Source organism: Lepidochelys olivacea (assembly GCF_965140295.1).
Source record: "Lepidochelys olivacea isolate rLepOli2 genome assembly, chromosome: 8".
NCBI classification, from domain to species: domain Eukaryota; kingdom Metazoa; phylum Chordata; order Testudines; family Cheloniidae; genus Lepidochelys; species Lepidochelys olivacea.
This window is the reverse complement of record NC_140418.1, coordinates 16024497-16049301: the sequence shown is the minus strand read 5'-3', so window position 1 is coordinate 16049301 and position 24805 is coordinate 16024497. Positions and strand designations below refer to the sequence as shown.

At 39.4% G+C, this 24805-nt stretch overlaps 1 protein-coding gene across 1 annotated transcript in view; it reads right to left on the bottom strand.

Annotated features, from left to right (window-relative positions):
* Nucleotides 1-574: 574 nt before the first annotated feature.
* Nucleotides 575-24805, bottom strand: part of NDFIP1 (Nedd4 family interacting protein 1) — a 31996-nt gene continuing 7765 nt past the window's right edge. Inside the window, exons 2-8 of the mRNA XM_084637729.1 lie at nucleotides 16780-16867; nucleotides 12929-13059; nucleotides 11701-11788; nucleotides 9978-10102; nucleotides 7600-7666; nucleotides 4846-4951; nucleotides 575-1093 (exon numbers count right to left, since the gene is read on the bottom strand). Coding sequence (XP_084493855.1) covers nucleotides 4848-4951; nucleotides 7600-7666; nucleotides 9978-10102; nucleotides 11701-11788; nucleotides 12929-13059; nucleotides 16780-16867 — 603 coding nt within the window. The 3' untranslated portion in view covers nucleotides 575-1093; nucleotides 4846-4847. The remainder of the gene's footprint in view (nucleotides 1094-4845; nucleotides 4952-7599; nucleotides 7667-9977; nucleotides 10103-11700; nucleotides 11789-12928; nucleotides 13060-16779; nucleotides 16868-24805) is intronic.

Here is a 24805-nt window from a genome sequence, read left to right as displayed (position 1 = left end):
ACTTTCTTCTAACAGAAAACAAAGTTCCATTTGTACCACACTGGTTTGCAAGACATTAAACAGACTGTATTGGCAGCTGATATCCAGATTCCAATAAACTTCATTTTCTAAATTAAACACTTATCTACAGCAAAAATTGCTACATAAGTGACATTTATTAACATTCTGCTATATTTACAGTTTTAACATAGTAAAACTCCAAAGTGAATTACCACTTGGCAGAAAGCACGAAAGTGCACATTAAATCTACATTTATAATGCATCATAGTTTCTGCTAACACAAATTATAAAAGCAAGAATTACAGGTATGTTAGGGATCATCTCAAAAGTCCCAAAGCCAAAAAAAAAAAAAAAACGACCTCTTTTTTGCAAGGTCAAATTTTATCATCCAAAGTTGCATTGTGATCTTTGAGCTTTACACTACCAGCGTATATTGCGAAAATCCCTATATAGTCCAAAAAGTATGCAGTATGAAAGTAAAATATCCTGCAAGGTTTAGAAGAGACTATAAAAAAACAATACTGGTGCCACCTTCAGAATAATACTTTTTCCCCCAATTATGCCATAATCAATCTATTGTGCACACAGATTTTACTTTCAGGTATAGAGACAGGACAGTTTTAGATTTAACAGCAGATAAGTATATGCAGAAATGTAGTCATAACAAAACAGTCTTCTAAACTTTTGAGAAAACCCCTTCAAAACAGCCAGCATTATACATTATTTTACACTAAAATACTGGATTCCAGAATAATTTTTTAAGATGGAGAATGACATAAAGCAAGACTACCCCCTAGTGGCTAGAGGAGCATAGCTCATGCTATACTACAAATACTATATAAGGCATTATTAGTACATCACAGACTTGACTGCAATAGCTTTTCCAAACATTAGCCCACTAATGAGTCAATGATTACAGAATTCTGCATTAACTATTAAAATTTTACACCTAGAAACAGTACTTTTATTTATTTATTTTAAAGCAGGTGATTATTTTTTCTTGTGTTCAGAGTCTTGATTCACTTCCTGCAGGTGTCCTGTTACTTCTTGAGGGAGAATTCACTAACGCAGGAAGACATTTGCCAGAAAACATCTGTCAGAGAAGGATATTGAATATTGAAACTATAGTTAGATTGTTATTTTGGTTAAGAAAAGGAAGTAGGTTACAAAGAGTGCAGGATGTCGGAAGACATACGACATGCATCTGAGGCATAGTTACAAGATTACAGCGATGGCACAATTACACAGTAGTTTTCTGCCTATTCGACAATTTCAAAGAGTTCAAACCCCTTTAGAACGTAAAGCAACAGAAAAAGAAAGAACGTGCCAGATTCTGATCTTGGTTCTCCTGGTGTAAATCCATAGTAACATCAGTCAAGGCACTGGAGTTAACATGCATTTGAATAATGGCAGAGCAGATTTTGACCCCATGTTTGGTTTGGTTTGTCTGCGCCCTTAATATGGCTACATTCTAGTAAACATATGGGATACTGGAGAAGCCAAACCTCCTAAACTCTCTTTCCCGATTACTCTAGCTGGGATGTTTTTGCACCAAGGATAAAGTCTGAAACTAGTACACCTACAGTGTAGTTTGTATCCTCTGCTTGGCTACTGATTTGGTCTGCCAACTACATGCAGTCATATACCAGGAAGATTTCCAGCAGTGATAGATAACGTGATCCATTAGAACACAGTATTTAAACAGCATATGCCAAGCTTTCAGCCCGGTTCATTTTACTTTTAACTACTTTTGACTTGCACAAAGCACCCTCTCCCCAGTCCCTCAGAAAACTAAAACCAACAATCACCGTCCTAACAGTGACAGGTTCCAGAGTGTTCTGTGCACTTCTATCACTCCCTCACAGTGGATGGGATTTTATTGAAGAACAACTCTGTTTGTTGTTTTGTTTTTTAAAGTGATACACACTGGCCTGTAGTTCAAGTTAACTAAAAGGAGTATTCTCAGAAAATCCCCACTCCAAGTTCACAAGCCACTCGCAAGCAATGAGCCTTGGGCCTCTTCTGGAAGCCTGAGCCATGCTTTGGAATCTTTTATCCTCTCCTCATTCCATGTCCTCGCAAGGTCTATCAGTACAGGCATATTTGGAGAAGGTTATGATATGCTGGATTCCATCACCAAATTTAAATTACCTAATTCTAAAAGGAACAGTTCTTTAATGAAAAGGAAGCAGAGAATACAACACTAACTTCCTCACAAGGTTCCCAATACATAGGTAGAGATTTTTTCCACCACCTACCTTCAATATTACTACAAATAGTGTATTTATAATATCCCCTCTATTATGCTCAGCATGTCTGGCTCTCATCAATGGTGTTCTGATGTGGGTGGAGTGCACTAACAAGTGAACGCTAATTAGAAGTAATATTTTCCTTTCTTCAGTGGTCAGCATTTTTCACAGCTATTTATTCTCGGAGACTTTAAGGGCATTTTAAAAGCAAAACAATTGAACAGCCTTATTTTGATGATGTCTACTTCAGCTCTCTCAGAAGGAGAAGAAAGCGACACACGGACAAGTGGGAGAGCTGGTCTTTTGTTCCTACAAAGCACCTACACAGACCACAGAGGCACAGCAGATGTAGAAACCCCAGTGAGATATGTGCAGCTACAGCAGCTGCATGGGAACTGATCAAATATGTGCTGTAATGTTTTTAGAAGGATGCAATGCAGTCCAAATAGTTGACTTACACAAGTCAGTCTTTGGTATTATTGCTATGGACAAATCAGCCCCTATTTCATCCTTAAGACAGAATTTTTAGAGATGGATGGGGGTATATTCCTGGAGCTATGAGGAGAGTGAAGAGGGTAGAAAGAACTTTGTTGTTGTTTTGATTTACTGGCTGGCGGTTTGTGTATATCCAGATAGGATTTCTGTTGTTGTTGCTGGATGATCATTATTATGCTGTTATAAGACTTTCAGGGCACCTACAGCTCTTCGTATAGTTTGTTTTAAGTCTAAATAAATAAAACAGATGTGCTTTAACACAGGCCTGAAAATCCAACATTTAGGGCCACAAAATCCAGTAATAAAACTTTTTGTCTTCTCTGTAGTCAAATGTACACTTCACATATAATTACATTCAATTTGAACAAGACAAATTGTAATTTAATGCTAACCTCTAACATCCTCCAACTTTCATAATAAATCATTTTTAGATATATAATCAAGTTTTTTAACTTGTGAGAAAGTAGGTAGTGAAACAGCTGCTTCCCTTCACTGGCACCAGAAAATATAAAAGAGAAATCTGATTTGAGCAAGGATGCTATAGTGATACCAGAAGTGTTGTGTGGTGCTTCTCTTCAATATTTCACATTATAGGTTTATCTGAAGAGTCCAACAGAGTGCAGTTTAGGGCATGTTGAAACATCAAAGCCTAAATTTTCATAGTACCTAATGTTTCTGGATGCCCCAATTGAGACATCTTAAAGAGGCCTGATTCAGAAAGTGCAGAGGACCCACACTTTGAAAGACAAGCCCCTTTAATGTATCTCAGGTTGGGCACCCAAAAATGTAGCCACAAAATCACTACTTGCATTTCAAAACGTAGGCTTCAAGGTCTATGTGACCAGGAACCAAGCAACTCCTATAAGAAATGAAGAGCTGCTTTCAGGAAAGAAGCAAATCAAGTCACTTGAAGAAGAGCAGAACATGAGTTGCTGGGACCAGAAATAGCTTTAGTATTCAAGTATTAAATAAGTGGCTGTACAGCTAGTAACAATGTGAATTTAAGAGGGGTTCAGAGGTTACCACAAACCCTAAGAAGGGGAAAACCCAAGCAAACCAACCCACCACACAGCAATTTCTTTTTATAGCATTTTCAGGTTCCGTTTAATAAAGCAGAACCACTTGCAATGTGTGTGGTTCCTGGCCTAGTGACAATGGAACAGGAAAACAAAGCCTTGGTTCTGAAGGCCAAACAATTTAATGACACCTGATTCAAAGTTTTGTTTTTCTACTATTACCCTGGTTACAACTGCTTCAGCTCTGTCCTGGGGAAATCTAGCTTCATAGAGCATCATGTTGCACTCATCATCTAGGAAGCAACCTCTTACTTACAGGGATTTTTTTCTGCCTCAAGAGAAAGAAAGTTAATCCTAGCCATAATCTATTGTAAGAAGGAAATGCACTAAACAAGTTGAACTACTTAAGCCTCCATCAAGGTCCCACCAAGATTTCAGCGAAAGACAAGAACAAGACAACATGTTCATGTGCAGCCCAAAAGTGGGTGAATTTTAGACGTTTAAAAAAAAAAAAAAAAATCCTTAAAATTATTCAGGTACTACAATTAGTTAAAGGCATGTGGGAGTGGCTTTCAGAGTTTCTCCCAGAACTTGGCAGAGAATGAGTAATACAGAAAACCCAGATGAAGTGCTGGTTCTGGGACATAAGCCAAAGACATTGCTATATGCCTCTGCTCAGGCGTGGTCTGTGACCTTAACTCAAGTTGAAGGTATGTCACATGTTTCAAGCGCATTACTAGTTCTTAAAATCACATCCTCCAGGGTGCACAAGTGTAGCAAGCAATAGGGATCTGTTCTGGTATTTCAAATCTTGGAATCTAAAGCATCTAAAATTCCCTTCATCAAACTCTGGAGCAGATACTTGATACTTCAAATTAAATTCCTGCTGTGCTGTCATAGGGAAGCTGGACTAAGAAGTATGTAGAGTAGCTGGCAGCCCAGGAAAAAAAAATATCAGCCATTGGCTTTTGGCCTGCGAAATCATAGCAGAGCAGACCCAGCCTAAAGAAATTGCCCAGTAAAGTAAAACAAAAACAAAAAACAGCAAAAAAAAAAAAAAAAGCTCAAAAGTGTGTAAAATTTACCTTTAGTAAATAAAGAGAACTCTGGTCCTGGGGAGAGTGGAAAATGTATCCGGCATCTTCCGAACCTTTGCATAATTGATAAATCCTCTGAGAAACAGCAGAAAGCCTAAGGGGAAAAAAAACACATTTGTTCAGTTAAGAAACTGAATCTATATAATTTCCAATGTTTTCTTCTCTACTTAGGAAAGGACAGTCCATCTCACAATGTCTTACAGAGAAGGCCTCTGATTCTTAGCACTTGTGGCATTTAACTGACTATAGACTTGTTTCTGAACTATGATATTAAAGTTTTGGATTTCCATATTAATGAACAACAAGAAAGTTTATCTTAAGGGTAAACCTAATTACCAAGAAGTTAGTTCTACAAATCTGCAAGTCACCTAAGGAAATCTAAATTGCTAATTAGGATGAATGCTTTAGTGATCAACCAATTTAGAAAAGGTAGTAACTCAAATAAATGAGGAATAGTTTTACGAAATGTAGTCATGTTTCTTGGAAATTTATGATTATGTCACTAAAGATCCAGTACCATTTTCTCTGACATATTCAGTACAATTCTGCTGCATCTTTCTGCAGTTGATTTTTGTTGGTTCCTGGAGTGTTTCCTATGACACATTTTACCTAATTTAAGAATCTTGGCATGTTCCGAGTTGCGTATACTAGGTTAGCAATTCTCAAACTGTGGTTTGAGACCCCAAAGTGGGTCACGACCTCCTTTGAATGGGGTCACCAGGGCTGGCTTAGACTTGCTGGGGCCCAGAGCTGAAGCTCATGCCCCACTGTCCAGGGCCGATGCCAAAGCCCGCAGGCTTCAGCCATGGACAGCAGGGCTCAGGTTGCAGGCCCCCTGACTAGGAGCTGAAGCCCTTGAGCAGTGGGGCTCAGGCTATGTCTAGTGTGTGTCCCTCATCCCCGGGCAGTGGGGCTTGGGCAGGCTCAGTCTTCATTTCCCTCTCCTGGGTTCGTGAAGTAATTTTTGTTGTCAGAAGGTGGTCACGGTGCAATGAAGTTTGAGAACCCCTATACTAGGTAAAGAAATTCTGCCACCTAGCGGTGACTTAATTTGTTGCACACAAAGGAGGTAAAAGAGTATTATTTAGTATTTAGGTAGCATTTTCCATCTGATGCTCTCAAAAACTGTGGAAGTATTGATGAACTAAGCCTCCTGCAGTGAAAGGAGAAAAAATAATTGTAGTAACATTAGAAGTGTACATTGCGGAACCAGAAACCTTATCGTCTGTCATGTTGCTGCTTATTTTGTGTGTTTATATGTATTTTATATCGATCTATCTTATACATATGATTTGAGATCTCTGGATTAAGAGTGTTATAGAAAAGAGATTATTATTACTAATATATATTTGGTTGTGATACTTTTTTCTATATTTAACCTTATAGAAAATAAAAGCATTTTATTAAAATATTACGAATTAAAAGCCCAGTCCCCAAATACACCACTTTTGATGGGTTCTCTCGCTTGAGTAGGAGTTTGCAGGATCAAGCTCCAGAACAAAGTCTTTGAAACGAAAGCTGAAAACCGTGATACAAGAGATTTATCTTATTTACCATATGCACCATTGAAAGAACAGACCCAGCAAGTTTATGAATTGAATTACCTTTGAGGTAGATTTCAGTAGAAGATTGAAGGGAAAAATATATATAAAAAAAATATTACTCATTTTCCCAATATGACAAACAATAATAAGGTTTCTGATTCCACACTACACGTTTCTGATGTTATTACAATTATTTTTTCTCCTTTCACTGCAGGAGGCTTAGTTCATCAATACTTCCAGTTTTTGAGATCATCAGATGGAAAATGCTACTTAAGTACTAAATAATATTCTTTTACCTCCTTTGTGTGCAACAAATTAAGTCACTGCTAGATGGCAGAAATCCTTTACCTAGTACAGTACAAGAAACTCAGAGCATGCAAGATTCTTGAATTAGGTAAAAATGTGTCGTAGGCAAGACTCTGGGTCAAAACAAAAGCCAAAACAAAACAAAACAAAACTCAGCTGCAAAAAGATGCAGCAGAATTGTACTAAATATGTCTGGGGAGACTTTGGGGTGGTCTTTTCAGCAACAGGTTGCCTTAGAAAGGTGGTCTTTTGTACCAGTTTCACTGTACTATCACTTTTATTCTTCCACACAGATAGATTTACAGCTAAATATTAGCCACAGAGTCAAAGAACAGAATTGCTGAGTATCAGCTGGTTACAACTCCAGGAGGCATATTTGGAACAGTGACATGCATTTCAGATTGATACTACAAAGTTAAGTATCACTTGGCACCCATATAACTGGTGTTTTGGTGCAGCAAAGTTGATCTACATATTTTTTGATACTTAATTTCTCAAAGGGCCCACCAGTCCTCATGATGGTCCCAAGAGCGACTGAGACTCAGTATAGGATTTAGAACAAATCACAGTCTACTTGCATTTTAAAAACTTGAGTGCCATAGTCTAGTGACTCAACTCCTAGCAGCTACTGTCAGTGTGAGGAAGTGCTGCTCTCTGATTTTCTTACTCTTTTTTGGTGAGAGGATGTGTATGCTTTTACTCCTTAATTTTTTGATGACAGTAGAGGAATTTAAATACACACACAAATTTCAAAGACATTCACTACCAGAATAAAATCATTTTAAAAAGATAACATTTTGGCCTTATACCTTTAAACATCTGGTAATGAAAACAACAACACTTGTCTCTAAAAGTCACTTTTGGCATAACTTCAAATATTGTAAGGACTTACCTAATACAAGGAAAACCCACCAGAGCCAGTACTGACCATCAAAGTAACCAGGGAAATAGGTTGAGAACTAAAAAAGAAAACAGAAATTATAACACTTGGTACTTTCTGGGCCCAATCCTGCTCCCACTGATGTCAATGGTAGCCAGACGGTGCCCTCTATGGCCTTGTCTACACTGGAGGCAGCAGTAAAATGTGTGTATCCACAAGCCACAGTGAAAAGCAGGCTGCATCCACACTGTAGTGTGAAGCCATACGGGACAGTGAAAGGCTCTGGCAGTGGGATACTACACTGCTTAAAATAGCAGTATAGGCAAGGGAGGCATTTCTTGGGAGCATAGAAGGCCATACAGGGTATGTACCTTAAGGTTCTGGTGTGTCTTTACTCTTCTTGCCTAAGCAGTGCCTCACCGTCTACACTGCTAAATTTATACCTGTGCTCGGGAAGCATGTGGTATGTGTACTCGACATACGGCCATAAGCACAGACATAGCCTTACTGTGAGATAAGCACAAGTTACAAATCCTAATTGCTAAAAAGTAAGAGGTGTACACTGATCTGAGGGAACGGGGTCATGTATAGCTGTTCCTCACAAACCCCAAACTGCTCCACTGTGACCAAGGAGACATATACAAGAGACTGTTCAACACTCACCAATACTTCTCCTGAGATCAGCTAGTAGGGAGACACTGCTGAATGACAGCTCTTCCCATTCTCCCTCACCCCCCTGCTGCCTAACAGCCTCTGCCAATTTTGGAAGCGAAAGGCCAGGCTTGCAGTAGTAACCCCTGCTAACTACAGTTCAAGGTTGGATGATGTAACAAAACAGCAGTGAAGCTGAAGTTAAGCTCTTGTGGGTATGAGAAATTCTCGGACTTGAAAATCTGTTACTGGGAAAACTGCTTCCTATTAAATGAAAAGTGACCTTGGTGCTGATATAATTATAGAATCAAATTTCATTATGTTGTCAGTGGTAGATTATTAACTTGATTTTTCGGTTTTTTTTAAAGTTTAAATCAGAAGACGGATAAGTTAGAAAAACTAGATACTAAGGTTGAAATCAAATTCACAGTTAAGGCTGCCAGTCTCTCTCACTTCATTTCTTATCTCAGGAAATGGCACTTAGGTCTTCTGTATGAGACGCCTGTAGTACCTAAGCACTGTACAATGGAGACAGTTATCTCACTAGATGTCATATTTGCAGGATCTGAGTCCTGGCACAAAAGGATTAAGTGATGACCTTAACTCTGAATCCCTTTGCTTTTGGTCTTCAGAGCCAATTTTTTTTATTGGTTTCCCTTGCACATCTGCCTGCAATTCTTCTAGTCACAGGCTGCACACACAACATGTTTGCTTGGACAGAAATTGGCTTGACATTTTCACAAAGATATAGCTTTATAATTTTTCATTCCTTTCCCCGTTAAAAGCCTTTGCTTTCTTCACCGGCTTTATTTTCACAAAGAGGATTTTTTTTTTACTTCAAGAATAAAACATCTGGGGTAGGTGGTATCTCTTTTAAACAAATATTGCTTAACGGACACCTATATATTACACAAGCTGCTTTACCTAATAAGAAAGAGACACTTATAAAAAATACAGCGCTCCTCTGGCACATTATTCTTATTTGTTACAACAACAAGGACCATTACACCATACCAGAGCAGTGTCATGTTACCAGCTCTGTTCAATCTGTCACAGACCCCAGTCCCAAAGCACACTCCTAGATGTGCCTCAGCTGTGTCAGATGAGAATAAAGCAAGCAGAAAGGGTCATTTAAAAATTACACCTGAATCAAAACAGTCCCCAAGGAACTTTTGTGATGGTCAGGGAAACAAACAGGCCAATCTTCAAAAAAGAACTGCTGAAGGATTTAGGGCAAATTTCACTCTTGGCAAGAAGAGTCCGCACAAAGCCCTCTATGCCTTCCATTTAGCCCTACTGTGGGTTGCCTGAGGGGAGCAGCCATGCAGAGAGGCCTTATATCCCCTGTATGCTGAGGAGGTCAGCTCCACACCGCACTGAACAAGTCAGAGAGCAGAGGTCTTTGTGGAAGCTGAAATGTCAGACTGAGTGGTGCCAACAGTGCGTGTGGAGTGGCAGCAGCTACGCATGTGGGTTGGGGCCCTAGCCACAGATGCACTGTACCCCTACTCGTGGGGTGGGAAAGGACAGGATTCTTCCCCTTCCAAAAACCCCTGCTTAGTGCACAGTACAAAGCCCAGTAACTCAGGTTTTTACGGGTGTAAGTTTTGCCAGGCAAAAAAGCTATTTAATTATGAACTGAGAGGAGCCACTTATTAAGTAATGTAGCAAATACACAGAGGCTTTATGATTGTCTGGGCTCTCCCCCCCTCCCTTTTTTTTTTTTTGCACTAACTTACCCTGACAATCAGGATCCACTTAATGAGAGACAGACCAAACCCCGAAATGGCCCCATATCGTCCTGCAGCTGAAGTGGTCAGACAGAAGGACAAGAAAAATCCAATCCAGTTGAAGAGGAAAGCCACTGAGAAAGCAAAGGGAAAGCAATAGGTCAAAATGGCTGGAACCTGAAGCTAGACAAATTCAGACTGGAGATAAGGTGTAAAAATTTAACAGTGCGATTAAACAAACTATTGGAACAATTTACAATTGGATTCTCAACCACTGACAATTTTTAAATCAATACTGGATGTTTTTCTAAAAGATCTGTTCTAGGAATTATTTTGGGGAAGTTGTATGGCATGTGCTATAGAGGAGCTCAGACTAGCTGCTCACAGTGGTCCTCTCTGGCCTTGGTATCTATGCATCTATTAAATGCCTCCTCATATTTTTAGGCTGTCTTCTTCTCGTGTCCTTCCACCACAGATCACAGGTTTTTCCAGTGTTGGGCACATGTGTAGCCCTGCCAAGATCTTTCATAGTACATGTTCCTCCAGGAGCCAGCAGAATAACAGATATTCTATTGTTTGTGTTTCATCGCAGTCACATGTATGTTGGTCATTGGAATAGCCCCACTTCCACATACTGACTTTTGCCTGCCCACTCTTGTTTGGAGGTAATTTAAAACTTCACACAAGTTGTTGCAAGTGAAATGAGTGTTTATCTTTTCCTGTTGGCTTCAATCAGGGTTTCCCCCCAAATCTTTATGAACAGCAGACAAACTTAGATTTAATATCTGATCCTCTGTGCGTTCTGAGCCACGAAAGCCTGCATCCCCTTTTAACTCAGACTACGAGAACGACTCATGACAATTTAGTTACACTATGTATGTGAAGAGCATGAAAGCACTGGAAATAAACGCTGAGACACTAGCCCTTTCCTAAAATACTGAGAGCTACTTCACTTTTAATGTTCATCCATTACCAACTAACTCAATTTTTAAGAGTTCAGAGTATGGGTTTGCCGCCCCCAACCAAGAGAACATAGTCCCAGAAGTTTGACTGAACCAAATAAATAACTAGTTTTCATAAAGAGCAGAGATGTTTTAGGATCTCTCAATGGCATGGTCAGCAGCATACTACGTGAATGAACAGCCTTGGAACTCCTGATCATCAGTTCCCTTTATGCACCCTCCTTTTTGGGGCAGGAGGGAAAGAGGAGGGAGGACGAGAGAACATTCACCATACTTTAGCACCCTCTAGTGGTACATCACAGAGTGGCACTGATGTTTTGTAGGAGTTTCTACTGCTATTACCCTACAGCTAGAAATTTTGGTTTGCATGATGGGATATATATAAGGCAAGAATTGGTTTAGTGAACGAAGAGGTGCATCTCCACAGTCTAGTCACTGCCTTGTGGAGGTGAACAGCTCTTCACAACATGTTATTAATGAGGTTTATAGGGAGAAACAGAAACAGATATTGGGGGATACACTTTAGTGGAAAAAAAAAAAGAAAAAGAAAAAGAAGGGGATGGGGTTTGTAATGAAACCCATGACTAACTTGGAGAGTTTGACACCTGCCTGACTAGTCAATCATTTCTAGAGGAGGAAGAGAAATTCTTCCTTTCCCAGAATGTCACACTGGCATATCTAGTTTTTCCAGCTATACACAACGTACATTAAGAGGTTAACTTATTCTTGTCTGGACTGAGGAAAAGCTCAAGGTTCTATTGGGTACTTACTGAAGAATGTTAGCATGAAGATGCCATCGTTTCCTATCCTCAGCTGGTCAGTATCATCAAAATCATCCCGTGCCACAAAGTCATCCTCCTAAAAGTGGAGGGAGAAGGGAATGGAGGGAGGTCAGGTTTAATGCAATCAAAGTCATACAGCAAGCCTGAGGTTATGAGCTTACACAAGATCTTACAGGAAAGGGCTATCAACTTGCAGAGATCACAAAGCTCACATTGCAAGGGTACAGAATATCTTTTCATTCCCTCCTTAAGGACAACAACATTTCTGCATCTCCCTTTGTACCTGAACAATTGCTAAAGATTATATAAGACATGAAATACTGACTTGTCAGGTGAGATTCCCTGTTTTAGGTAGCCCCCCCCCCCCTCTTAGAAAAAAGAAAATAAGGATACTCCCAATACCGACCATACAATTTACCTCCTTGTCTTTCTCTAACATTTTCCCTCATTGGGACAACATCATATGCAGTCTCAGTGGGACTCAGGCTCTTATGGGAGAAGAGCTACTAGCATTAGACAGCAGATGCTGGTAGCACTACTACCAAATGTTTGCTGTGATCAAGGAGCACGAGGGAGGAGGGCAGACCGCAACGGAGGAAGAGAAGGAAAATCTCGCCTGTCAGAGACAACGGATTTTATTATTCACAGACCAGAAGAGCCAGTTCAAAAAGTGGTAGGTGTGATAAGGAAAGCCAAGTTACCTAACAAGGTAGGAAAGAAATCAAAATATGACCACCTACTTTTCAAGTTTTGTTCTTATTTGATCACTGGGTAGGATATGGTCTATCTGACAAAGGTATGAAATGAGCCCTGACCTCTGAAGCTTTACCAACTCCCATTTCATAACAATGAAGACACCTGAGCCTGAACGACAGGAACTCACTCGAAAATTGGGTGCTGAGAGATCTTCTGATGGGAGGTACTTCGGAAGTACAAATTAGTAAGTTGTAAGATAAAACAGTAAGGCTACACATGTAGCCTGTATCAGCCTGCCAAATTAATCAGTACTGCATGCACTAGTGCTATTGACATGCCTTACATGATGCCAGTGGACCAGACAAAACGTTTTTCAAAAAAATATTGTAGTACACTGAGAAAACCCCCCAATGAGAAAAAATAAATCAAGATTTTGATTAACAAAGTATTTAGGTTAATTCAGCTGTATAAATTCTACGAATGGACCTTTAGGGACATTCAGCACACAAAGTGAACTTACTCTTCCAGGAACCAAGGGAATGGTAGCTTCAGCCTTACTTCGCTCCGCTTCATCATAACTAGGCAGTGTTGTGGCCACATTATAAGAAGGGGGCCTGGGAAACCCAGACTCATCTTTGTAGTCAAAATATTCTGCAAAGAGAGAGTTTACATGAATTATAGGATATAATATGCCTCTGACACCTGGAATAAGCAGCTCTACAACCAGCAAAGAAAACAAAGTATGAAGAAGATCATGATTTTAAAATTACCATGTATTCTTTGGTGAAAGACTGTAATTTAAACTCACATGTATTGAACTATTATGCCGTAATAGAGAAAACATTAAAGCAAATTTGAGACCTACAGCAGGATACTAACAGACTTCAGAAGGGGAAGGGAATTCACCCTAAATAAATTAGTATGACAGTCATCTTGACCTAGACAAGGAAAAGCAAGGAAAGTTGAAACCTTGTTAGAAACATATGCACGCTATGATACGATATACAGAGGTTCCTGAGCTTTTTAAGGACTGAAACATAGGAGCTCCACAGCAGATACAGAGTATGAACAAGACCACTTTATAGAGGGTGCACAAAGGCACCCTCCCCATCTAAAGCAACAGAGACAGGAACCATGCTGTGCCTCCCTTGATTTCAGTAAGAGACAGAAAGATATATTTTCAAATTTCAAATGATTCTGATGAGTCAAAGAAGAATCCCCATAAGGCAGGGGTGGCCAACCTGAGCCTGAGAAGGAGCCAGAATTTACCAATCTATATTGCCAAAGAGCCACAGTAATACGTCAGCAGACCCCCATCCACTCACCAGCCCCCAGCACCTCCCGCCTGCTGGCAGCCCCCACCAATCAGTGCCTACTTCCCCCCTCCCCGCAATCAACTGTTTCATGTGCGCAGGTGGTTATGGGAGAGAGGGCAGAGGAGAGAGGGCATGGCATGCTCAGGGCAAGGGGCGGAGTGGGAACAGGGCTTGGGGCAGAGCAGGGGGTTGAGCAGTGAGCACCCCCCAGCACATTGGAAAGTTAGCATCTATAGCTCCAGCCCCAGAATCAGTGCCTAGGTAAGGAGCTGGATATTAACCTCTGAAGAGCCACATGCGGCTCAGGAGCCACAGGTTGGCCACCCCTGCCATAAGGTCTTCGCCCAAAGGTGGCCAGTTTGTCTGAAAAATATCCCAGTTTCCTTTCAGGGGAAAGAGAAGGGGAGTGGGACAAAGTCAAACGTACTGGTTTTGAACATCAGGCTCTCAGACCTGTTGACGAATTAGAATTTGCAGGGGAAGAGCCTGCTATCATTTACATGTAGAGCCCTGATAGCAGCATGTTTTACAGATTCCCTGTGGAGATATAAAAAAAAATTGTATGTTTCTAGGGTTGTGTGTGTATACTTTACACACCTATTTTCTCCATTATGCAGAGAACCATATGATAAAACTATGCTGTGCCTTTTGCACATGGTAACATGGGCACCCCAGACCATATTGTGTGATCCAACAAGGCCAAGGCTCACGCAGACCCCATCCAGTAGCAAGAAAGAATAGAATTCAAAACCCTCTACCCAGGGAGGCAAAGATCTTCAGAGGTATTTAGGCTCCTAGTGGACAGTGATTTTAATGGAAATTAGGAGCCCAAATACCTTTTGAGGATCTGGGCCAGAAGACTGGCTGGTAGCCAGTTTGCAAGGTCAGCGACCCTGGATGTTTCTCTCTTCAAAGTAAAGAGTTTCTGCCCAAGAAGGCAGACTGAAAGGCACCCATTATCCCAGATTGTCCTACAGGCTGTATGAACGGCAGACCTCTAATGAAGATAGCTGAATTTTTGTATTAAAAAATCATGGCAGGTCTAAAACTGAGATTTTATCCAAAAAGTGCCACATTTGGAATGGATTGTGATAAGGCTGTACACTAAATTCCATTTGGGTTTATGTCTAAGTTTTCAGAGTTTTTTTATTTGCAAATGACAACTTTACTGGTTAATTACCCTTAGCTATTTTTTGAATGTCTATTTACTCCTCTGAGCAGTATAAATTGGGACAGGGAGGGGAGGTTACCACAATGATGGGGCTATCATTTCTTTCCAGTACTATCTTTAATCTTCTCCTTTTCTCCCTCCCCACTTGGTTTCCATATGCTGCCTTTATTGCATCTGATGTGTCTGATTCTCAAATGTGATTTTGACATTTTATTAAGAAAATGTGGGTGGGGGAAATCAGGATCTAGATTATGACTGGCATGAATGTGACAGTTCCTCTGAAAAGTATTATTGGCTTTTAACACAGGTATGATCATGCAGAAAAGATAGCTTCCTCAGGGGCACTCTCCTTGGAAGGGTTAACCAGTCTCCATTCCACTTTTTACCAAGAAATGATCATGTCCATGATCATAATTATCTCTAAAATGAAAATGATATAATGAATGCCACTCCAAACCTTCACGCAGTGCAGAATATGTAGTTTTGGTGCATGCACATTACATCTGTGTTGCATACACACCTATTTCCAGGTGCCAATTGAAGGTGCTGATTACAGTGTAGAAAGTTGTAAATCATAGAATCACAGGACTGAAAGAGACCTCAAGAGGTCACCTAATCCAGTCCCCTGCACTCATGGCAGGACTAAGTATTATCTAGACCATCCCTGACTGGTGTTTGTTTAACCTGCTCTTTAAAATCTCCAATGATGGAGATTTCACAACCTCCCTAGGCAATCTATTCCAGTGCTTAACCCCCCCTGACAGTTCAGAAGTTTTTCCTAATGTCCAACCTAAACCACCCCTGCTGCAATTTAAGCCCATTGCTTCTTGTCCTATCCTCAGCAGTTAAGGAGAACAATTTTTCTCCCTCCTCCTTATAACAACCTTTTATGTACTTGAAAAGGTATGTCCACTCTCGGTCTTCCTGGTTTGGGACTTGGCTACCTTAGAGACTGCCTTTACACCTATACCCAGGTGTGACAGCAGACCAAGTCCCAAGATGTGAACTCAAAGACTGGGGGAAGGGCATTCTCAGAGGCAAATCGCTGGCTGTGGAAACTACTCCCTGAAGCAGGCACCAAAAGCTTGAATTTGTTAGAACAAAAGTGCAAGGTTCATGTTTTGGGGGCAACTTTTTTATCAAACGGGTCTGAACAAAGGCATTTTTTCTAACTTTTCTGATGCCACAGAACACATACAGGATAAGTTACTGAAAAAAAATATAAACGTAGCCTCTTAACAGGTCTATTTCTACTGGAGTTCTGCTCTAATTAGCAGAGAGTAAGAAGATTGCCATGTTATATCTGAGCTGAGCTCTCTTCCAAGCTTTCAGCTCCAGCTACTTTCTTTTCTATAGTTGCAGATGACGGGTATTTAAAACACTGTAATGCATTCAAGCATTATTAATCTACAGTATCATAAAAGCATTTGTATATACTTTACAAGACAAAAATTCAGCATCATGACCAAGAAAGAAGCCCTGAAAAAGGACAGTAAAGTAACAGACACCAGTAAAGATACTATTAAAGATCACTGGAAGAAGCAAGATATTACTCAAATACCAGATCATTAGAGACCATAAATCCTCACTGCACTACCATTTTCACCTTCTTCTGTATGCTAAGAGCTCTGTAGAAAGTAACCTAAGCACCATTTTATGGAGATGACATCAGCTGATTGCCACCAAGGCATGTTTTCTTTCAAACCACAAATATCCACAGTCTCTTTGGATCAGGTCCCATCCTTCCCAGTCTTAATAGCTGCTGCAGTGTCAGACAGCAGAAAAAGAAAATTTTTTTCTTTTTATTATAGAAAAAGAAACAACTGAAGGTATGGGAAAGAAAACCAAGAGAAAAAACATTTATTTCCTTGCTGCTCAGTTTACCTGCATTCTCCCCAGAAATGCTGCTGTAAGGTGGAGGGGCATCGTTCACAGTGTGTTCAGTCTCTCCAGGCTCCTCCTCATTCTGCAACTGAACAGAATCATTTACGTTTTAATAGGGCTGAAGAAAACAGACAAATAAATCGGACTCCCTCATAACACAGATAATTACACAATCATGGTGTCCTGGTCAAAATCCAAATGGGTTAGCTACATTCTGGCTACCTAAATTACCCCTGCACTTTCAGGTGCATTTGGCAGTCTCTTCTTATCTTAAACGGTTGTACAGAAATGCAGTGCACTGTTAAACACTTGTCACATTTCACCCCAGAGGTAGCCAAAGTAATCCCATTGGTAGATTTTAATCAATGTGCCAGTTGTGATAAGTCTGTGTGCTAAGTTATATTTCTACATTTCAGGTTCCAGATTGCTACAGAGCATCCATGTGTATTTATTGTTGTACCTTTCTACTTCCTCAGCACTAATTTAAAAGCTATCGGGTCATACTAATTGTGAGAAGACCAAGTTGCATTTGTTTTCATAAGAAGAGGAAATGGTAGGAGACATTCAGTCAAAATCTCCATTACCATCTGTGGCTTTGCTAAGAAAATTGGTGCTCAGCTGAGTTATGCAAAATAAACTGTTTATCAGTCAGTCATGCTGTGGATAAGAGGGATCCAGAGGTGAGATTTGTAACTGTACACTCTGTTTTGGATTAATATATACACACACATAAACAGGCATACAGCTTTTCGTATATACAGTATGTGGCTTGTATTATGTAGGGTTTGAAAACATTCTTTGATCATAAAAGCTGGCAATACTGGATTAGGCATGTCCAAAGAAGAGTGTATCAGCTATCATCTAGCTACTTCATTCTTTCTATTGCACATCACTGAATCAACACACACACACACTTGCATAACAAACAGACTCTCGGATTTAGAAAGATTTCTTGGGACTGAACCACTTTCCTACATCTGAAGAGATTTTTTTTTAAAATCATAATTAAATGACAGTAACACTGCAAATGGCAATTCCTTTATTAATATCTTCCTTTCATGCATAATAATGCTAATATCCTTGAAGTCGAGACATTTTTCTTCCTGTTCTCTACTGAGACACTCATGACCTCTTTTCATTATAGTATCTGACTGCCTCCCAAGTATTTAAAAACAAAATTCTCTCTCTCTTCCTCTTCAGCCTGCAGAAGTAACAGCTCTATTATTTTTATGGTCAGGTTTCTGTTTTATTTGCACATATATGAAGTCCTTGAAGGTCTTGTTTTACATGAGCTTGGTCTGTGTCTTGTGTTCAGTATGTATTTTTTGCTGTACATACAGTCAACAGCTAAGGGTCAAAGTGCATCCATACTGCTTCTGAAAGTCAACCTCAAAAACTTTAAGGACCACATATTCAAGTAATGTATGTGTGCATTGCAAACATTTGTGTCTAAGTTACTTGAAAATCAGGCCCTAGAAGTTTGCTAGAAAATATTTGGGGATCAGATTTAAAAAAAAAGTTAAATGGACAATCGCATGCCTAATTCAGCTGTAAAATGATCATGATTGCATACACAACAGGTAATTGTGCATGCAAATAGTTAATTAGGTACAATATAAAGTCTCCCTAAATTCCTCAAATCTTCATTCTGGAGATGAATTACTAACTCGACAAGCCTCCAAAAATTGCCATTATTCTGACACAGTGGCTTTCAACCTTTCCATAACAAGTCTCCCTTTTCCATACGAGGATCCCCTCCACATCTACTGAGGTCACCCTCCCCTTCTAGCTAGGATACCACTCATATACCAATATGGGCACACTGGTAGCAACTTTGACCATGTCTACATTTACTAGATCAGCAACTGCTGCAATCAATGCAGTGGTGTCGATCTAGCAGGTCTAGTGAAGACGCATTAAGTCGATGGGAGAACACTCTCCCATCAACTCCGGTACTCCAGCTCCCTGAGAAGAGTAAGGTAAGTCAGCAGGAAACCGTCCCCCGTCAACACAGAGTGATGTAGACACTGTGGTAAATCGATCTAAACTAACTGAAGTAGTGTAACTTAGGTCGATTTATCGCGGTAGTGTAGACCAGCCCTTTCAGGTGGAGAACTCCTGGTCTGACATGAGGTTGAATCACTTCCCTAAAGTGGGGAATTAGTCAAGGTCCAAAATCTGACCTTTATTAAGAGTAAAGAACATCTCTCCCACCCCCAACTGTTCCTGGCCACAAGAGGGAAGAATTAGAAAATATAAAATTTAAAACACTCCTCCCAGAAGAATCTGAACCCACAAAACGTCTCAACTTCTCACTATTCTTCCACTGCAGGCAGGCAGTAAGTACACTGCTGGTAAGTAACCCTATTCCTCCACAGGATATACTAAGGCAATAAAGGCAGGTGGGTAAGAGCACAGGTACCTTTCCTGATTGCTGCAATTCTGTTAGCCTCCCACAGCATAAGCAGATTAACATGATAGCAGCAAGTGCTACTGTTACAATACAACCTTATTTCCAATCCATTTTATAATCAGTGATATGTCACCTAACTTGGCATGTGCACTCACAAATATCCGGTCTGCAAGTACACACTGGGTATTTGCAAGGGTGTGTGTGTAACTGTGACAGCCTGACACTAATTAATAAAGCCTCTCTACCCTCTTGTAACATAGGTACAAGGTACAAACCCAGTTTAGTAAGGCCAGATCTATGCTTAAAACTTTTGCCTGTATAGAAATGTCAGAAGTGTGAATGTTAATAACATTTTGTATACCAGCAAAAGTCTTAGTGTAGACACAGGTGTAGCAGCAAAAGAGCACTTTATACAGTGGGGGGGGGTTGCCAGTATAGCTATAACTAAACTAGCACATCTTTTCTAGCGTAGAATGTGTGTTAGATTGCAAGATCTTCAGGGCAGGGACCATCTTTTTGTTATGAATTTGTCTAGTACGTAGCAGAAGGGGGCTGTGATCCCCAACTACAGCCCCTAAGCACTTCCACAATACTACTGCTGCTACGAACTATGACCAATAATAGGTTTTACATTTAACAGATGGGAAAACAAACAAGCAGAGAAAAGGAACTTGCCCAAAGTCACCAAGTAAGGCACTGTCAGAGTAAAAAATAAATAAATTAACAAAACAGAACCCAGAACAGTCTCCTGCTCTAACTATTACACCATACTCCTCCCCTCCCCCAATCTAAGCTTAAACATATAACCTAAAAAAAGCTTTTTGATAAAAGGTACTAACTTTATGGCCATGCCCAGCTCATTAAACACTATATTATTAGTCCAAATGCCAAGTAGGTAGGACAAGGTGAAGTAATCTGGGGACAAGGAATGATGCAGGTAGTTTGGTCATTAGGGAAAAATATTCTCAATTTGAAGAACAATTGTATTCTGAAAGAAGGCATTTGAGTTATCACTGCGATATTGAAGAACAGGTTGGAGAAAACACATCAAGTAATCTAGGGAACAATCCTGTAACATGCAAAGGTTCAGGCCCAATGACTCTTCTGTCTTCCCCTTCTATGAAGCATTGGCCCAATTTTAATCCCTGAAAGTTACACTTGAAAATGAAAACCTAAAATGCTACCCAAGAAAACTGCAGCTGTGTAGTCTGCTGAGAAATAAGCTTGCATAAAAATTCATGACATTAACAGCGAATGAGGTAAGGGTCTGGCACACTAGATGTTCTGTTATTACTCTCTGAGTAGCATCACCCGCTATCTTAACAGTGGAAGGAAGTGTCCAGCTAAGCCTCTCTAATGTTTGTAAGTAAAAAGAAGGAGGGTGGGGGGAAATTAGAGACTTGAGAGATGTAATCCCAAGGGGAAGGAAAGTGAAAGTGCTGGCTAAATGACATTGTCAAGGTTCCTTCCCCACTCTGAACTCTAGGGTACAGAAGTGGGGACCTGCATGAAAGACCCCCAAGCTTATTCTTACAAGCTTCAGTTAAAAACTTCCCCAAGGTACAAACTTTGCCTTGTCCTTGAACAGTATGCTGCCACCACCAAGCGTGTTAAACAAAGAACAGGGAAAGAGACCACTTAGATACATCTTCCCCCAAAATATCCCCCGAAGCCCTACACCCCCTTTCTTGGGGAAGGCTTGATAATAATCCTCACCAATTGGTACAGGTGAACACAGACCCAAACTCTTGGATCTTAAGAACAATGAAAAATCAATCAGGTTCTTAAAAGAAGAATTTTAATGAAAGAAAAGATAAAAGAATCACCTCTGTAAAATCAGGATGGTAAATACCTTACAGGGTAATCAGATTCAAAACAGAGAATCCCTCTAGGCAAAACCTTAAGTTACAAAAAGACAAAAACAGGAATATACATTCCCTCCAACACAGCTTATTTTACCAGCCATTTAACAAAAGAAAATCTAACGCATTTTCTAGCTAGACAGGAGTTGGAAAGCTTGCATTTCTGATCTGTTCCCGGCAAAAGCATCACACAGACAGACAGAACCTTTTGTTCCCCCCACCCCTCTGCAGATTTGAAAGCATCTTGTCCCCTCATTGGTCATTTTGGGTCAGGTGCCAGTGAAGTTACGTAGCTTCTTAACCCTTTACAGGTGAAAGGGTTTTGCCTCTGGCCAGGAGGGATTTTATAGCACTGTATACAGAAAGGTGGTTACCCTTCCCTTTATATTTATGACAGACATAATATTACAAGATATGATAAAGAAGAAAATGCACAAGTGACGTAAGGGGGTAGAAAAATATTCTTACAATTAAGAAGAGTTTAGAAGATTCCAAGGCCTGCAACATTCTAAATAATTATATGAAACAGATTTTCCTTCTAATGAACATGGTACACAGAGATGCCTTGCAGCCTTTTTAATGTTTCCAGGCATCTTAAATTCAACTAAGTGCTCATTAACAAAACAATAAGAGTTCATGTGGCAGGAAGAATGAATCATCAGGCCTCAAGTGGCCCAACATTGCCATGACAGCACTAGTCTTGCATTTTCCATGTAAGATGATGCAGGGACCTAGTACACACAATTAAAAATGCTTTATTATCCGCTCTTTCAAGAGATATTTTCCCCCTTCAGGCTACTAAAAAACTGCTCACAACAGGAGAATTCTGATGTAAGCACAATTTGAGTTAAGTCAGAAGGGGGCTTTTTCATTCACTGATCTAGGCCAAGAGTTACTTTCCCTTTGATTCACTGAAGTCTTTTACTTTAAGAACATTCTTTTTTGTTGGGTTTTAAAGAAAAAAAAAAGTTGAATTAAAATGTTAGTAGACAGAGCATTAGTTTTAAAAAAACATTCAGCTAAGTATTTTCCCCTCAATTACTTAGATATTGGAGCAGTAACATGTGCTGTGGCTACAGTATGTGATGAGGTCCTGGAATATTCCATTCCCAATGAAGCCATGAGCTCACTGTAGGCCATGGGCAAGGCACTCACCCTCTGTGCCTCAGTTTCTCCTTGTGTAAGAGGTGTATAACAATATTTACATATTTCACAGTACTGGTATGAACTTTAACCTTTGTAAAATGCTTTGAGAACTTTGGCTGAATATTTTTCTACTGAAGTGCAGAGTTTTCATTTAATAACTAAAATATTTTTATTTTAGCAATCTTTCAAAACATACTGTTACATGGGCTTCAGATATAGTATCATTTCTAAAATGTCTTTTGATTAAACTCCATGTCTAAGTTACCCACAGATCTCACACACCAATTCCAAACAAGTGTTTAAAAATCCATACCCTGGGTACTGAATAGCATATTTAGATAATGTGTTGTATAGAGAATCAGGAGTAAAATCTGCAGTTGACATACTACTCAACAGCACTACAAGATAGCTTTTGTAATTTTTTCAAAAGTAATCAGATTTCCTACCAAGTTCTAACTCTTAAAAAGCCACAGTCAGAAAACAAGATGCTTTAGAAGAACATCAGCATGTGATAACTCGGGCATCCAAAACTGAATCTAAGAAAAACTAAATTAAATTAGAAGATTATTGCAAATGGAATGGAAAAAGACAAAATGAAATCCATTCTCCATGCTTTTCTTAACTTTTCCAAGTGCAATCCTACAGAATGGAACAGGTGCGGAAATGTCTGAGTAGAATGTCCACAGTCACAAAGCAAACTGTAATCAAACAGAATAGCCTCCAAGAAAGCTTTTGATTTTTTTCTTGTATAAATCATTCTACAAAACTGTGATTTATTACCAGCAGAAATGAACTAATGCAGATCAGTCTCTGATATTACTGCCCTGACAATACGGCAGTGTGCAGCAAAACAAGCTCTAAATAAAACTCCATGCCCAAGTGTTCCTGAAAAAAAAAAAAAAAAAAAAAATCAAACTAATGGTCTCAAGATTGGTCAGGCCAAATCAAGCACTCAAGATCATCCCTACGACAAGATTTGGGGGTGGGAGGCAAAAAATAAGGAAACAGTTTCTAGCTTCCAAGAGGTATTTCGAAACAAAAGAGAAGTTATAAAATATGCCTTGATTGTGTCCATTTTAACAAGTTCACGATCAAATTAATTCATCCACCATTTTTAATGAGTGAATTTTAAATTACATTTGATTTTAATTTGACATCTTGTAGATATTAAGCCAATACCTGTTTCAGTACTGCTAAACATTAATTAGACCTCTGTGCCTGGAAAGAACAGATGAGCTCTGCAGTCTTGGGCCACAATCCCACAAACACTTATGCACATGCTTAACTTTACTACTGTGACAGGGACTGACTACTCATGGTAGTGAAGTTAGGTGTGAGCATAAGTGTTTGGAGGATTGAAGCTTTAGCAAAAAGATGACAAAGAAGTTTAATTATTTTTTCGAACTCAAACATTCTTGTTTTTAAAGTTCCTTAATATAAAGTTTCCAACCTTTAAAAAATCCAATATCATTTAAATATCATTTAAAACATGCAACAAAGATGACTGCTTTAGCATTTATCCAATAATTTAGTTGTTATCAGTGGTCTTCTATGATTCTTTTCAGAAGAATGTGTTAGTCTGTAGTCACAAAAAGAAAAGAAGTACTTGTGGCACCTTAGAGACTAACCAATTTATCTGAGCATAAGCTTTCGTTTTATGCATCCAATGAAGTGAGCTGTAGCTCACGAAAGCTTATGCTCAAATAAATTGGTTAGTCTCTAAGGTGCCACAAGTACTCCTTTTCTTTCTATGATTCTGTTTGTTCCATTAAAATTTAATCAATCATTTTTTGGAGGGTTAAATCACTAAGAAACCTTTTAATAAAAAGGATTCACAGACTAGAAAAATTACCATTGCCACTAGTTCACAACTGTATATACACATTCAAAGGAAACTCTGATAAGTACCTAGCAACACCCGTGTTACTGGGCAGAATCTACACTGAATATGTATTTCAGTTACTGAAATACATTGCTGACAACTTCTGGTGTGCTCAAGCAGAATTGCTGAACAGTCCCAAAGTGACAACATACAAGAAGCTCTAACTGCAGATAACTTTCATCTAATCTCACATCTCATGCTGTTTCTATGGTAGTGTAAAGAGTTCTTTGAGATTTCTAAAAGGAAAACACTGAAGTCACAGACTGCATAAGAATCAATACCAAAAGTTACAGCCTTTCACCACAGTGAAAATCACAGAAGCTGTGAAAGCCAAGTATAAACAAAACACAAGAAAACACTTTCAACGTATGTATTGCTGACAAATTAGAGACTAGTACAGAGAGCCAATAGCCTCCCTATATAAATGTTACAAGTAATTTCCATTATAAAGCCCTATTTTTGTTCCCCTATAAATCTTTGACTTGAAATGGGATATGACCTAAAACTGCCATATTTACTTTAAAGGCAAAGGAAACTATTTTTGAATATGAATCTATGAAGGAGAAAAAAGAAACATTTCTGAATTTGAGTTAGTTATTTAACATTTGAAATGTTGACTTGTGTGTGACGTTGCTTTGGGTCCTCCCAGCTCAAAATCTCCAAACTTTCTAAATCTCCCTGAAAATTCATGCAAAGAGAAAAAGTTGTAATTAAGCAAAGTGA